This window comes from Budorcas taxicolor, chromosome 1, assembly GCF_023091745.1.
Source record: "Budorcas taxicolor isolate Tak-1 chromosome 1, Takin1.1, whole genome shotgun sequence".
Taxonomy (NCBI): domain Eukaryota; kingdom Metazoa; phylum Chordata; class Mammalia; order Artiodactyla; family Bovidae; genus Budorcas; species Budorcas taxicolor.
Window position 1 is genome coordinate 203,487,322 of NC_068910.1, and position 12,109 is coordinate 203,499,430.

Here is a 12,109-nt window from a genome sequence, read left to right on the forward strand (position 1 = left end):
CCGACCCGGCGACGCCGCTAGCTCCCGCGATGAGCACTGCCGAGGCCGACCGCTGGGCGTGGCTGCTGGTGCTCAGCTTCGTGTTTGGGTGCAATGTGCTCAGGATCCTCCTCCCGTCCTTCTCCTTCTTCGTAAGTGGCTATCTGGCCCTCCGGGGACCGGTGGGGTCGCAGCTTCGGTCCTCGGCCAACCTGCTGTAGACATAGGGTTCTCCAGCTGGCCGCCTGAGGGCCGGGTTCGGCCTGCTGAGGTGTCTCGGTTGGGCTGTTCTGTGTTCTAAGATGTTTTTGAGTGTGCTATAGTTTGGGTACAAAGCTTTACCCTTAAATCTGGATTTCTGGATTCTCGGTGAGAAAAACAAAGCATAATAACCTGCCCACACTTGGCCAAGTTTTCACGTGGCAGCAGCCCTAAGCTTGGAGTGCCCAGTGCCTTTCTGCCCGCCTCCCCCCTCATTTCTGTTATCCTCTTGCCCCTGGGAGCGGAGAGCAGCCTTCGGGTGCTGAGGGCCAGTGCCCGCAGCTCGGCAGCCGGGGCTCCGGGAGGTTCCGCCTTGTCGTGTGCAGTGTCTATTGTGCCAAGTCCCAAGGGATGGGTCTCAGGGTGCAGGGGCTCCCATTCTTGGGGCGGGAGGGGTTGGAGACAGCATAGACAGAGAATCTCAGTGCTCTTCGTGTTGTTTCCGTTTCCCAGAGGAGCCACGGCCACCTCGGAGCACTTTGCGGGGCGTTTTGCCCATCATGAGTACACTTCCTCGTGTTCAGTCGCCAGGACTGCTGCCACTGTCATCCCATCTTCCTATACCTCCCTGAGGAGGTGTCTGGCCCAGAGTCTAGTAGTTGTATTAAGTCATCCAGCTGGTGACTGACTGCTGGAGATTTGATCTTTGGTTTGTGATCCTCCAAGGTCTGCCCTTCTGGAGCATGAATATGGATGGGCTTCGGTGGCACATTTGATGGGAGGTGTGTGGGGGAAACGTAGGGAGCTGTTCCCCGGGGCAGGGCGCCCCCTGTATGCCCACAGTGGGACTGAGGAGCTGTCAGACTCAGACCCAGGCTTCAAACGTGGCGTGCACCACACTAGCAGTATCCAGGGAACTCAGTTCTGTTCTCTCCAGATATAAATCTGCGGTGGCGGGGATGGTCGGGTATTTAAAGATAGACAAGATTTCTACTTCTTTTGCTTTTACTCTACCCTGGAAAAGACCCTGATGCTGGGAAAGACTGAGGGCTGGAGGAGAAGGGGGCGACAGAGAATGAGACGGTTGGATGGCATCACCGATTCGATGGACATGAGTTTGAGCAAGCTCCAAGAGATAGTGAAGGGCAAGGAAGCCCAGCGTGCTGCAGTCCATGGGGTCAGAAAGAATCGGGCACCACTGAGCGACTGAACAACAACTGGTATCCACCGAGTGCCTGTTTTATGTAAAACTCTATTCTAGGACCTTACCACCCAAATTGCCCTGTCTCTGTGTTATGTCACTTCAGTCGTGTCTGTCTTTTTGTGACCCATGAACTGTAGCCCACCAAGCTCCTCTGTCCATGGGATTCTCCAGGCGAGAATACTGGAGTGGTGGTAGCCATTTCCTCCTCCAGGGGATCTTCCTGACCCAGGGAATGAACCCGCATCTCTTACGTCGCTGCTTTGGCAGGTGGCTTCTTCACCACTACCACCGCCTTGCCCTGAGGCATGGGGAATTCAGTCTTAATCCCATCCCCCATTCAGAATTTTTCCTGATGCTGCCTTGTCTTTAAGATGATGTCCCAGGTACTTAGCACTGCATAAAATACCCTTGAAGAGCAGGCCCTTGCCCACTTTCCTTTCATTTTATTTTTTAAAAAATTGTGGTAAAATACACATAGCATGAAATTGACCACTTTAACTTTTTAGGTACATAGTTCAGTGGCATTGAGTCTGTTCACATCGCTGTGTAACCATCACCACCATCCATCTCCAGAACATCTGCAGCTTCCTAAACAGACTCTCACCACTGACCAGGGGGAGTTAGCCCCGTGCCGCTTCCCCCCACGCCTGGCAACCACCAGCTTACTCTCTTGTCTCTCTGAATTTGACTCTTCTAGGCACCTTGTATAAGTGAAGTCATATTTTTCTGTCTTATATTTCATGTGCTTTTCTGTCTGGCTTATTTCTTCACTCAGCATAGTGTCTTTAGGGTTCATCCCTTTTGTAGCCTGTGTTAGGATTTCCTTCTTTTTTAAAGCCAAATAATATTCCATTGTATTTGGAGTAGGAAATGGCAACCCACTCCAGTATCCCTTCATGGAAAATTCCGTGGACAGAGAAGCCTGGTAGGCTATAGTCCATGGTGTCGAAAAGAGTTGGACATGACAGAGCGACTGAGCATGCACTTACATATATACTGCATTTTGTTTTTTACTCATCTTTTGATGGACATTGGGGTCGTTTCCACCTTTTGGCTGTTGTGAGTAATGCTGTCGGAACGTTGGTGTATGTGTTTATTTGAATCTGCTTTCACTTCTCTTGGGTAAATATCCAGAAGTAGAATTGCTGGATCATACAGTAATTCTGTTTTTATTTTTTTTGAGAAGCTGCCATACTGTTTTCCACAGCAGCTACATCATTTAAATTCTCATCATTTCAATTTCTCCACATTCTCCATCACTTGTTATTTTTAGGTTATTATTTTTTTCTTTTTGAATAATAGACATCCTAATGGATGCTGAGTGGCTTATCTTCATTTTCCTAATGATCAGTGATGTTGAATACCATCTCATGTGTTTATTGGCCATCAGCATATGGAAAATGTCTGTTCTGATCTGTGGCCTATTTTCTGGCCATGCCGCATGACTTGTGGGATTTTGGTTCCCTGACTAGGGACTGAACCTGGACCCTCAGCCCTCTCAGTTAGAGCTAGTGAGTGGAGTGCTAACTGCTGGACCATCAGAATTCCCTGTGGGCCATTTTTCCATGGGGCTTCAGGAGCTGTTCCTAGGAGAAGGGCACCCTCTGCAGGTGCACCTCCAGAGTAAGAGGCTATGTTTTGATAGTTGAGTTAGAAGGTGGCTCAGACAGGGCTTCCCTCCTAGTTCAGTCAGTAAAGATTCTGCCTGCAGTGCAGGAGACCCAGGTTCAATCCCTGGGTCGGGAAGATCCCCTGGAGAAGTAAATGGCTACCCACTCCAGTATTCTTGCCTGGAAAATCCCATGGACAGAGGAGCCTGGTGGGCTGCAGTCCATGGGGTTGCGAAGAGTCGGGCATGACTGAGCGATTAACACTTCACTTCTTCACTCAGACGGTAAAGAATCTGCCTGCAAAGCAGGAGTCTCGGGTTTGATCCCTGGGTCAGGAAGATCCCTTGGAGAAAGAAATGGCTAGCCACTGTATTATTCTTGCCTGGAGAATTCCATGGACAGAGGAGCCTGGCAAGCTACAGTCCATGGGGTCACAAAGAGTTGGACACAACTGAGAGACTAACACTTTCACTAGAAGTTTTTTATACAGTCTGGATATTAACTCCTTATTAAATATATGACTTGCAGGTTTTTCTCCCATTTTGTGTTGCCTGGCACACCTATAGAATCACCTAGATTCTTCTGACTTACCCCCATCTCTCTCCGCCTCATGTTGGCTGCTGCCGCCTAGTCACTTCAGTTGTCACTGCAACCCTATGGACTGTAGCCTGTCAGGCTTCTCTGTCCATGGGATTCTCCAGGCAAGAATACTGGAGAGGATTGCCACGCCCTCCTCCATCAAACTTCATCTTAGAACCACATACAAAACTAATCTCAGTTGTTCAAAGAGGCTGTTGGTTTTGTGTTCCTCAGTGAATTGTTCCTGGGCTTCCCAGGTGGCTCAGTGGTAAGGAATCCACCTGCAATGCAGGAGATGCAAGTAATTTTTTAAAATTAATTTATTTTTTAATTGAAGGGTAATTGCTTTATAGAATTTTGTTGTTTTCTGTCAAACCTCAACATGAATCAGCCATAGGTATATATATATATCCCCTCCCTTTTGAACCTCCCTTCCATCTCCCTTCCCATCCCACCCCTCTAGGTTGATACAGAGCCCCGTTTGAGTTTTCTGAGATATACAGCAAATTCCCATTGGTTATCTACTTTACATATGATAATGTAAGTTTCCATGTTACTCTCTCCATACATCTCACCCTCTCCTCTCCTCTCCCCATGTCCATAAGTCTGTTCTGTATGTCTGTTTTTTCACCGCTGTCCTACAAATAAATTCTTCAGTACCATTTTTCTAGATTCTGTATATATTCATTAGTATACAGTATTTATCTTTCTTTTTCTGACTTACTTCACTCCGTGTAATAGGCTCTAGTTTCATCCACCTCATTAGAACTGACTCAAATGCATTCCTTTTTATGGCTGAGTTTATTCCATGGTGTATATGTACCACAACTTCTTTATCCATTCATCTGTCAATGGACATCTAGGTTGGTCCCATGTTCTAGCTACTGTAAATAGTGCTGCAGTGAACAATGGGATACATTTATCTCCTTCAATTTTGGTTTCCTCAGGGTATATGCCTAGGAGTGGGATTGCTGTGTCATATGGTGGTTTTATTCCTAGTTTTTAAAGGAATCTCCATATAGTCTTCCATAGTGGCTGTATCAATTTACATTCCCACCAGCAGTGCAAGAGTGCTCCCTTTTCTCCACTTCCACTCCAGCATTTATTTGTAGACTTTTTGATGATGGCCATTCTGACTGGTGTGAGGTGATATCTCACTGTAGTTTTGACTTGCATTTCTCTAATAATGAGCGATGTTGAGCATCTTTTCATGTGTTTGTTAGCCATCTGTATGTCGTCTTTGGAGAAATGCCTGTTTAGGTCTTTTCCCCACTCTTTGATTGGGTTGTTTGTCTTTCAGAAGATGTGAGTTTAATCCCTGAATCAGGAAGGTCCTCTGGAGATGGAAATGGCATCCCACTCCAGGGTTCTTGCCTGGGAAATCCCATAGATAGAGAAGCCTGGTGGGCTACAGTCCATGGGGTCGAAAAAGAGTAGGACACAACTTAGCGACTAAACAAACAAAAATAACAGCTATAAATAAGACCTATCATCATCTCCATCTCCTTCCCCAAGCTTACAGCAAACCTAAGCCCTGCAGCTTCCACATTCTCATAAGAAATTATTGCTGCAGTCTGCACATGCATGAGGCTTGTGCCTTATTAGATGGCTGTTTGTCATTCAGGTGAAAGATACTGGGTTTGTCCTTGGACCCGGGTCATATCCTTTTGCTGCATCCTACTGCCGTATAGCCTCTCTAATCTCAAGCCAGTTGTTGTTGTTGTTCAGTCGCTAAGTTGTGTCTGACTGTTTTAGCCCCATGAACTGCAGCACACCAGGCTTCTCTGTCCTTCACCATCTCCTGGAGTTTGCTCAAACTCATGTCCATTGAGTTGATGATGTCATCCAACCATTTTGTCCTGTGTTGCTTCCTTCCCCTGCCCTCAATCTCATCAGTCTTTTCCAGTGAGTTGGCTCTTCACATCAGGTGCCGAAAGTATTGGAGCTTCAGCGTCAGCATCAGTCCTTCCAGTGAATATTCAAGGTTGATTTCCTTTAGGATTGCAGTCTCTCAAGAGTCTTCTCCAACACCACAGTTCAAAAGCATCATTTATTTGGCATTCAGCCTTCTTTATGGTCCAGCTCTCACATCCATACATGACTACTGGAAAAGCCATAGCTTGGCTATGAGGACCTTTGTTGGCAAAGTGATGTCTCTACTTTTTAATGTGCTTGTCTAGGTTTGTCAGCTTTCCTTCTAAGGGGCAAGTGTCTTAATTTCATGGCTGCAGTCACCATCTGCAGTGATTTTGGAGCCCAAGAAAATGGAATATGTCACTGCTTCCTCTTTTCCCCTTTGTCCTGAAGTGGTGAATCAGTAGGGTAACCACCACAACAGTCAAGATAAAGAATATCTCTGTGACCTCTGAAAGTCCTTTTCCCCACCCAGCAATTTCTTGGTTTACAAAGTTTAAGCAGCATCTATGAACTCCTTCCTCTTAAGATGATTCTGTGATTTTAGAGCTAGTTGGGCACATTCCTGTGTTCTTCTCTAGGGTGGATCTGGCCGGAGTGTATGTCCTTTAGTTAGAGTGTAGGGCAGTGGTCAGTCCAGGGCAGAGAGGACAAGCCGAGCAGAGTGGAGCCCCCGCTGCAGGCTCGAGGCCTGCAGGAGGCTACGCAGTGGTAAACACAGTGTGCTGCGGCGCAGGCGCCCTCTGGCCACCGAAGGGCCTCATTGCTCGGGTGCCGGAAAGTGGCCCTGGTGGGGCATTGAGGGGAGGGGCGCGTCTGCGCACCTGGAACTGAAGAGTCACCATACTGTGTGCCGGGCATCGGGCATCGGGGCTAGAGGAACAGACTCAATTATTGTGCACCTGCTATGTACCAGTACACTGAAATATGTTTATATTTTTAAAAATTTGAAACAAACACAGATGTGCAGAGAAGTTCAATAGAAAGAACTGGTTGTTTCCTGAGCCATTTGAAAGTTAATTGTCGCCTTGAACACCCTCTTTCTCTCTCCCCGATACTTTAGTGTATAAACAGCGGCCTTGTCCACAGCCCAAACGTTAGGTACAATCCTCCTGTCCTATTCAGGGTTCTCTGTCCTGACCAGGTCCTTCCGAGCAGAAGGACCTTAGTCAGTGTCGTGTGTAGCACATACTTGTCAGGCCTGTCTAGTCTGGAAGGAGTCTTGGTCCTTCCCTGACTTGTGTGGCTGACATGCCCGAGGATCGCAGGGCAGTGGTGTTGCTCAGTGGCGTTCTGTGGATGTCTCTGTCTGATGTTGGCGGGTTTGTCACATGAAGGATGCTGTGTTTCATTACATCTCATCAGGTGCTGTGGGCATGGATTTGGGGATGTCCACGCATCACTCGGGGCCAATCCCGAGGGATTCTTAGTCCCCTACTGTGGAGGAGCTGGAAGGCTTTGAGCAAATACTGAAAATGTATTTGCTCCACTCTTAATGAAGGTTGGAAGCTGGAACGAGCATAACAAAGGGTTATGAGCATTCACCGAGTGCCTGAGGCTGGGAACAGATAATGAAGGGTTATACACCCGGCCTTGAGGCGTTCAAAGGCTTCCTTCTGACCACCTGTTTCTGAGAGCAAGGACTGTTGTTTCATGATAAGACTCCCTTTAGAGTTTCGCCAAAGCTATGTTATGGTTTGGGTGGTGGGAACTGTATTTTATGCTTAAATGCTTTGATGTTTATCTGAAATGGCTACGTGCAAGTCTGTCTTATGCTCTATTCCCTGAAAATTATAAAGCTACACAATTGGATAATAAACTTTGTCAGTCCACTAGAGGCTGTCCCTGAGTGTCCTTTTCAGAGTGTGGTTCTCCGAGCCGTATACCCTACGAGGTCGCCCGTGGACCTCTGTGTGCCCCTGTGAGAGTGGTCACCTCTCTCTCCCCTCACTGTCTTGGGACCCTCACTCGTCCTAGTCAGTTTGGCACCACCTGGCAGCCACTGCCATCTGGAGTCTGGGCCGCTGGCGTTCCTGGCAGGTTTGTGTGTGTGTGTTGAGGGGTGGTGCCTGGGAAGGGCGTCAGAGGCGAGAGTGGGTCCCCTCCACTATCTGGGTGCTAGGAACACCTTGGGGAGGGCGCCTGGGCCAGCTGCTTCCCATAGGGGCCCTGGCTGTGCAGGCGAATCCTTTGCAAACATTCATGTCTGTTATTGCCTCTGTCTCTATGTCTGGAAAGTCACGTGTCTCCAATTTTAATCTACGCCTGCAGGACTCATTCTAGTTCTCTACGGATTTGTATTTCTCACTCCCTTTTCTAACAGTGAGAACACTGCTACCGTTATCCTCAGTAGGTTTACTTGACTAGCTCAATGCTTTGTAAATGATCCTCGGTCTCCAGCACCACCCCATCCCTCTCTGGGGCTCTGACACCATGATAGGCGGGGTTCCTTCTTCCTGTCATGTATGCTTATGTAAGCCCCCCTCACCTGCTGGGACTCTGACTTTCATGCCAGGCAGCTCCTCTGTAGGAGCGCTGTCTTCACCAGCCACCACTTCGTCCCTGACACCCAGCACCCACCCCTGCTCTGCCCTAATTGAGGACAGAATTGAATTCTTAAGGGTGAGAAGAGGATGCGGGATCCTTGCCGCCTGAGTGCAGCTCTGGGGGTGGAATCAGCGTTCACTCTATAATCACAGTTTTACAGTACACAAATGTACATAGCAGCCGAAGGAAGGGCATAGTTGACAGGAGACTCGCCTGTAAGGAGTCTTTATCTGTGCAATGATTGTGGGCAGCATGCCCAGGACATGCAGCAAAGCCAGGCTGTGGAGGTAAAGGGCAGCTCGCCCAGGGGCAGGAGGCAGCAAGCCGATAGGACGGAGGAGGAGGAGGTGGTGGGGGACAAGGCCCTGACCCCACTGTTTCCTCCCCCAGATGTCGCGGGTGCTGCAGAAGGACGCAGAGCAGGAGTCCCAGATGCGAGCGGAGATCCAGAGCATGAAGCAGGAGCTCTCCACCGTCAACATGATGGACGAGTTCGCCAGATATGCCAGGCTGGAGAGGAAGATCAACAAGATGACGGACAAACTCAAAACTCATGGTACTGTGCTCAGCTGTAGCCTGGAAAGCTTCGTAAGAGCTGGTTCAGAGAGAAGCCTTTATATGAAGATGCAGAGCATATACCCTTTGAGCTTCAATGTTCTGATGTTGATGGAGAGTTTTAAGTTGTCTGGAAGAGACCTGACAATAATTCTTACTTTGTCCTTAGTTTGCTGATGAACCTTTGCTTTCTAAACACAGAAACCTGGGAACTCCCTGGTGGTCCAGTGGTTAGGACTCTGCACTTTCACTGCCGGGGCCCCAGGTTCCATCCCTAGTCTGGAAACTAAGATCACGCAAGCCTTGAGGTGTGGCCAAAAAGATTTTTTTTAAACTCAAAAAAACAAAACAAAAAAACCCACACAGAAAGCTCTAACATCCTCTTAGATTTTCTTCATTCTCTGTAGGCTGATACTCTCAAATTCAACACTTTTCTGAGAGAAGCCCAGGAAAATCTTACAGTGAATTTTCAAGGGCTTTTGTGAACACTCTCTAAAAATTGCCCAGGAGTCTCCTTATCTGAGTGTTGACTTCAGGGTGGGGATCAAGTCTTACTCGGCCACTGTTCCTAACTCTCATGGGATGGAGAGGAGGTCAGCGTGTGTGCCAAGAGTGTGTGTGGCTTGTAAAACATGCCAAGGGGGCCTCCCCAGGCCTGAGACAAACTAGACTATGGGTTAGTGTCCTATGTGGGCTAAGAAGTCTGGAAAGAAAGTATAGTTCTGTTGGTTAAGTGCATTGTAAAATGAATCTCTGATTCAGATGAATAGTTTTAAGAGTTTTTAAAATTAAAGCTTCAGATCTCATAATCTGTGAGTGATTCTATTTTGAATAATGGCATAGTGGGTGATTTTAAAGAAATTCCATTTTATATTTTCTAAGCATGTTGAGCAAATGTTGCATACATAGTTAGAAAATATTTAATGAGAGGGAAAAACATTTCTGTGTTCTTGAATATTTTCTTCATTTTTTTTTTTGTTGTTTGTTTTAGGACTGATATCATTTGTTTTTCCTTTCAGTGAAAGCACGGACAGCTCAGTTGGCGAAGATAAAATGGGTTGTAAGTGTTGCCTTCTACATATTGCAAGTAAGTGCCCTGTTGTGTTACCTGGGGTCATTGAAGTCCTCCAAAACCGTGTGACCCAGAATCCAGGCCTGGAATTCAGGCTTTCCCACTTTCAGCTGCCGGCTGGTCCTGCTAGTGTGTGATTCTGAACACTGTGAGTTTCTAAGTTAGATTTTAAAAAAAGCGCCTTTCTTCCTCTTAGTCTCTTTCAGCTTTTCTCTTTGTTGTTGTTGTTCAGTCACTAAGTTGTGTCTGACTCTTTGCAACCCCATGGACTGCAGCATGCTGGGCTTCGCTGTCCTTTACTATTTTCCAGAGTTTGCTCAGACTCATGTCCATTGAGTCAGTGATACCATCCAACCATCTTATCCTCTTCTGTTCTCCTCTTGCCTTCAATCTTTTCCAGCATCAGGGTCTTTTCCAGTGAGTCAGCTCTTCATATCAGGTGACCCAAGTATTGGAGTTTCAGCTTCAGCATCAATCCTTCTGGTGAATATTCAGGGTTGTTTTCCTTTAATGTTGACTGGTGGTTTGATCTCCTTGCTATCCAAGGGACTCAAGAGTCTTCTCCAGCACTACAATTAGAAAACATCAATTCTTTAGCACTCCACCTTCTTTATGGTCCAACTTTCACATCTGTACCTGACTGCTGGAAAACCATAGCTTTCATTTTACAGATCTTTGTCAGCAAAGTAATGCCTCTGCTTTTTAGTATGCTGTCTACATTTGTCATAGCTTTTCTTTTTAGCAAGCATCTTTTAATTTCGTGGCTGCAGTCACCGTCCACCATGATTTTGGAGCCCAAGAAAATAAAATCTGTCACTCTTTCCACTTTTTCTGCATGTGTTTGCCATGAAGTGATGGGACAAGATGCCATGATCTTAGTTTTTTGAATGTTGAGTGTCAAGCCAGCTTTTTCACTCTGCTCTTTCACCCTCATCAAGAAGCTCTTTAGTTCCTCTTTGCTTTCTGCCATTAGAGTGGTGTCATCTGCATATCTGAGGTTGTGGATATTTCTCCTGGCTACCCCCTCCAGTATTCTTGCCCGGAGAATTCCATGGACAGAGGAGCCTGGAGGGCTGCAGTTCATGGTATCTGTAGTCAGACGTGACTGAGCTTTTCTCTTTAAGAATTGTTAAATGTTGGAATTTTTTTAGCACATGAGCTTTTCTGGAGTTCTTTCATGTTGCAGTGTTGGGAGCCTGGGGGATCAAGTCGGAGAGCTTATTATTATTTTTTCATCTTCCTATGTGCTTTTATTTATTTTTTTATTGGTGGACAATTACTTTACAATGTTGTGGTGGGCTCTGCCATACATCAGTGCCAATCAGTCATAATTATATACTTATATCTTCTTCCTTTTGAGCCTGCCTTCTGCCTCCGTTCCGCCCCTCTAGGTCATCACAGTGCCTTGCTGGGCTCCGTGTGCTGCACAGCAGCTTCTCACTAGCCCTCTGTTTTACACGACAGTCTGTATATATCAGTGCTGCTCTCTCTTTTCCACCCTCTCCTTCCCCTGCCGTGGAGTCCACCAGTCCTTTCTCTGAATCTTTCTTTTCTTCTCTGTAATAGGTTCATCAGTACTGTTTTTCTAGATTCCACATACATGCATTAATATTTGATATTTATTTTTTTCTTTCTGACTGACTTTGTGTAACAGGCTCTAGGTTCATCCACCTCACTACAATGGACTCAGCTTCGTTCCTTTTTATGGCTGAATAGTATTTCATTGTGTGTATGTACCACAGCTCCTTTATCCATTCATCTGTCGATCGCCATCTAGATTGCTTCCGTGTCCTGGCTGTTGTAAACAGTGCTGCAGTGAACACTGGAATGTGCGTGTGTCTTTCTGGATTGTGGTTTCTCTGAGTATATGCCCAGCAGTGGGATTGCTGCGTCACACGGTAGTTTTATTCCTAGTCTCCATGCTGTTTTCCGTAGTGGCTGTACCAGTTTACATTCGCACCGGCAGTGCAGTAGGGTTCCTTTTTCTCTGCATCCTCTCCAGCATTTATTGTCTGTTGCTACTGTTGTGTAGTCGCCAAGGCGTGTTTAGTGCCAAGTCTTTTGCGACCCCATGGACTGGAGCCCACCAGACTCCTCTGTCCATGGAATTTTCCAGGCGAGAACACTGGAGTGGGTAGCCATTTCCTTCTCCAGGGGATCTTCTGACTGAGGGATCAAACTTGGGTCTCCTGCCTTGACTGGCAGATTCTTTACCATCTGAGCCACCCAGGGAAACCCTTTATTGTTTGTAGTTGATAGCTTATTTAGACATTATATTTTCTAAGCTGGTCAGTGATGTGGCAATTGCTCGTCACCCATGTAGACGACAAGTAGCTATCTATTCCAGTCAGGGGACACCTTATTCTCACCCAAGTCCAACACCATTGCTTCCCACCTTTCTCATCTGGTGGATTTTCCCTCGTTTTGTTTCTCGCCCCTGCTCCTCTC

General features: G+C 46.8%; 1 protein-coding gene across 1 annotated transcript in view; it reads left to right on the forward strand.

The window, feature by feature from the left end:
• Positions 1–12,109, forward strand: part of LOC128043395 (SH3 domain-binding glutamic acid-rich protein-like) — a 170,458-nt gene continuing 158,349 nt past the window's right edge. Inside the window, exons 1-3 of the mRNA XM_052635738.1 lie at positions 1–131; positions 8,425–8,590; positions 9,609–9,676. Coding sequence (XP_052491698.1) covers positions 30–131; positions 8,425–8,590; positions 9,609–9,676 — 336 coding nt within the window. The 5' untranslated portion in view covers positions 1–29. The remainder of the gene's footprint in view (positions 132–8,424; positions 8,591–9,608; positions 9,677–12,109) is intronic.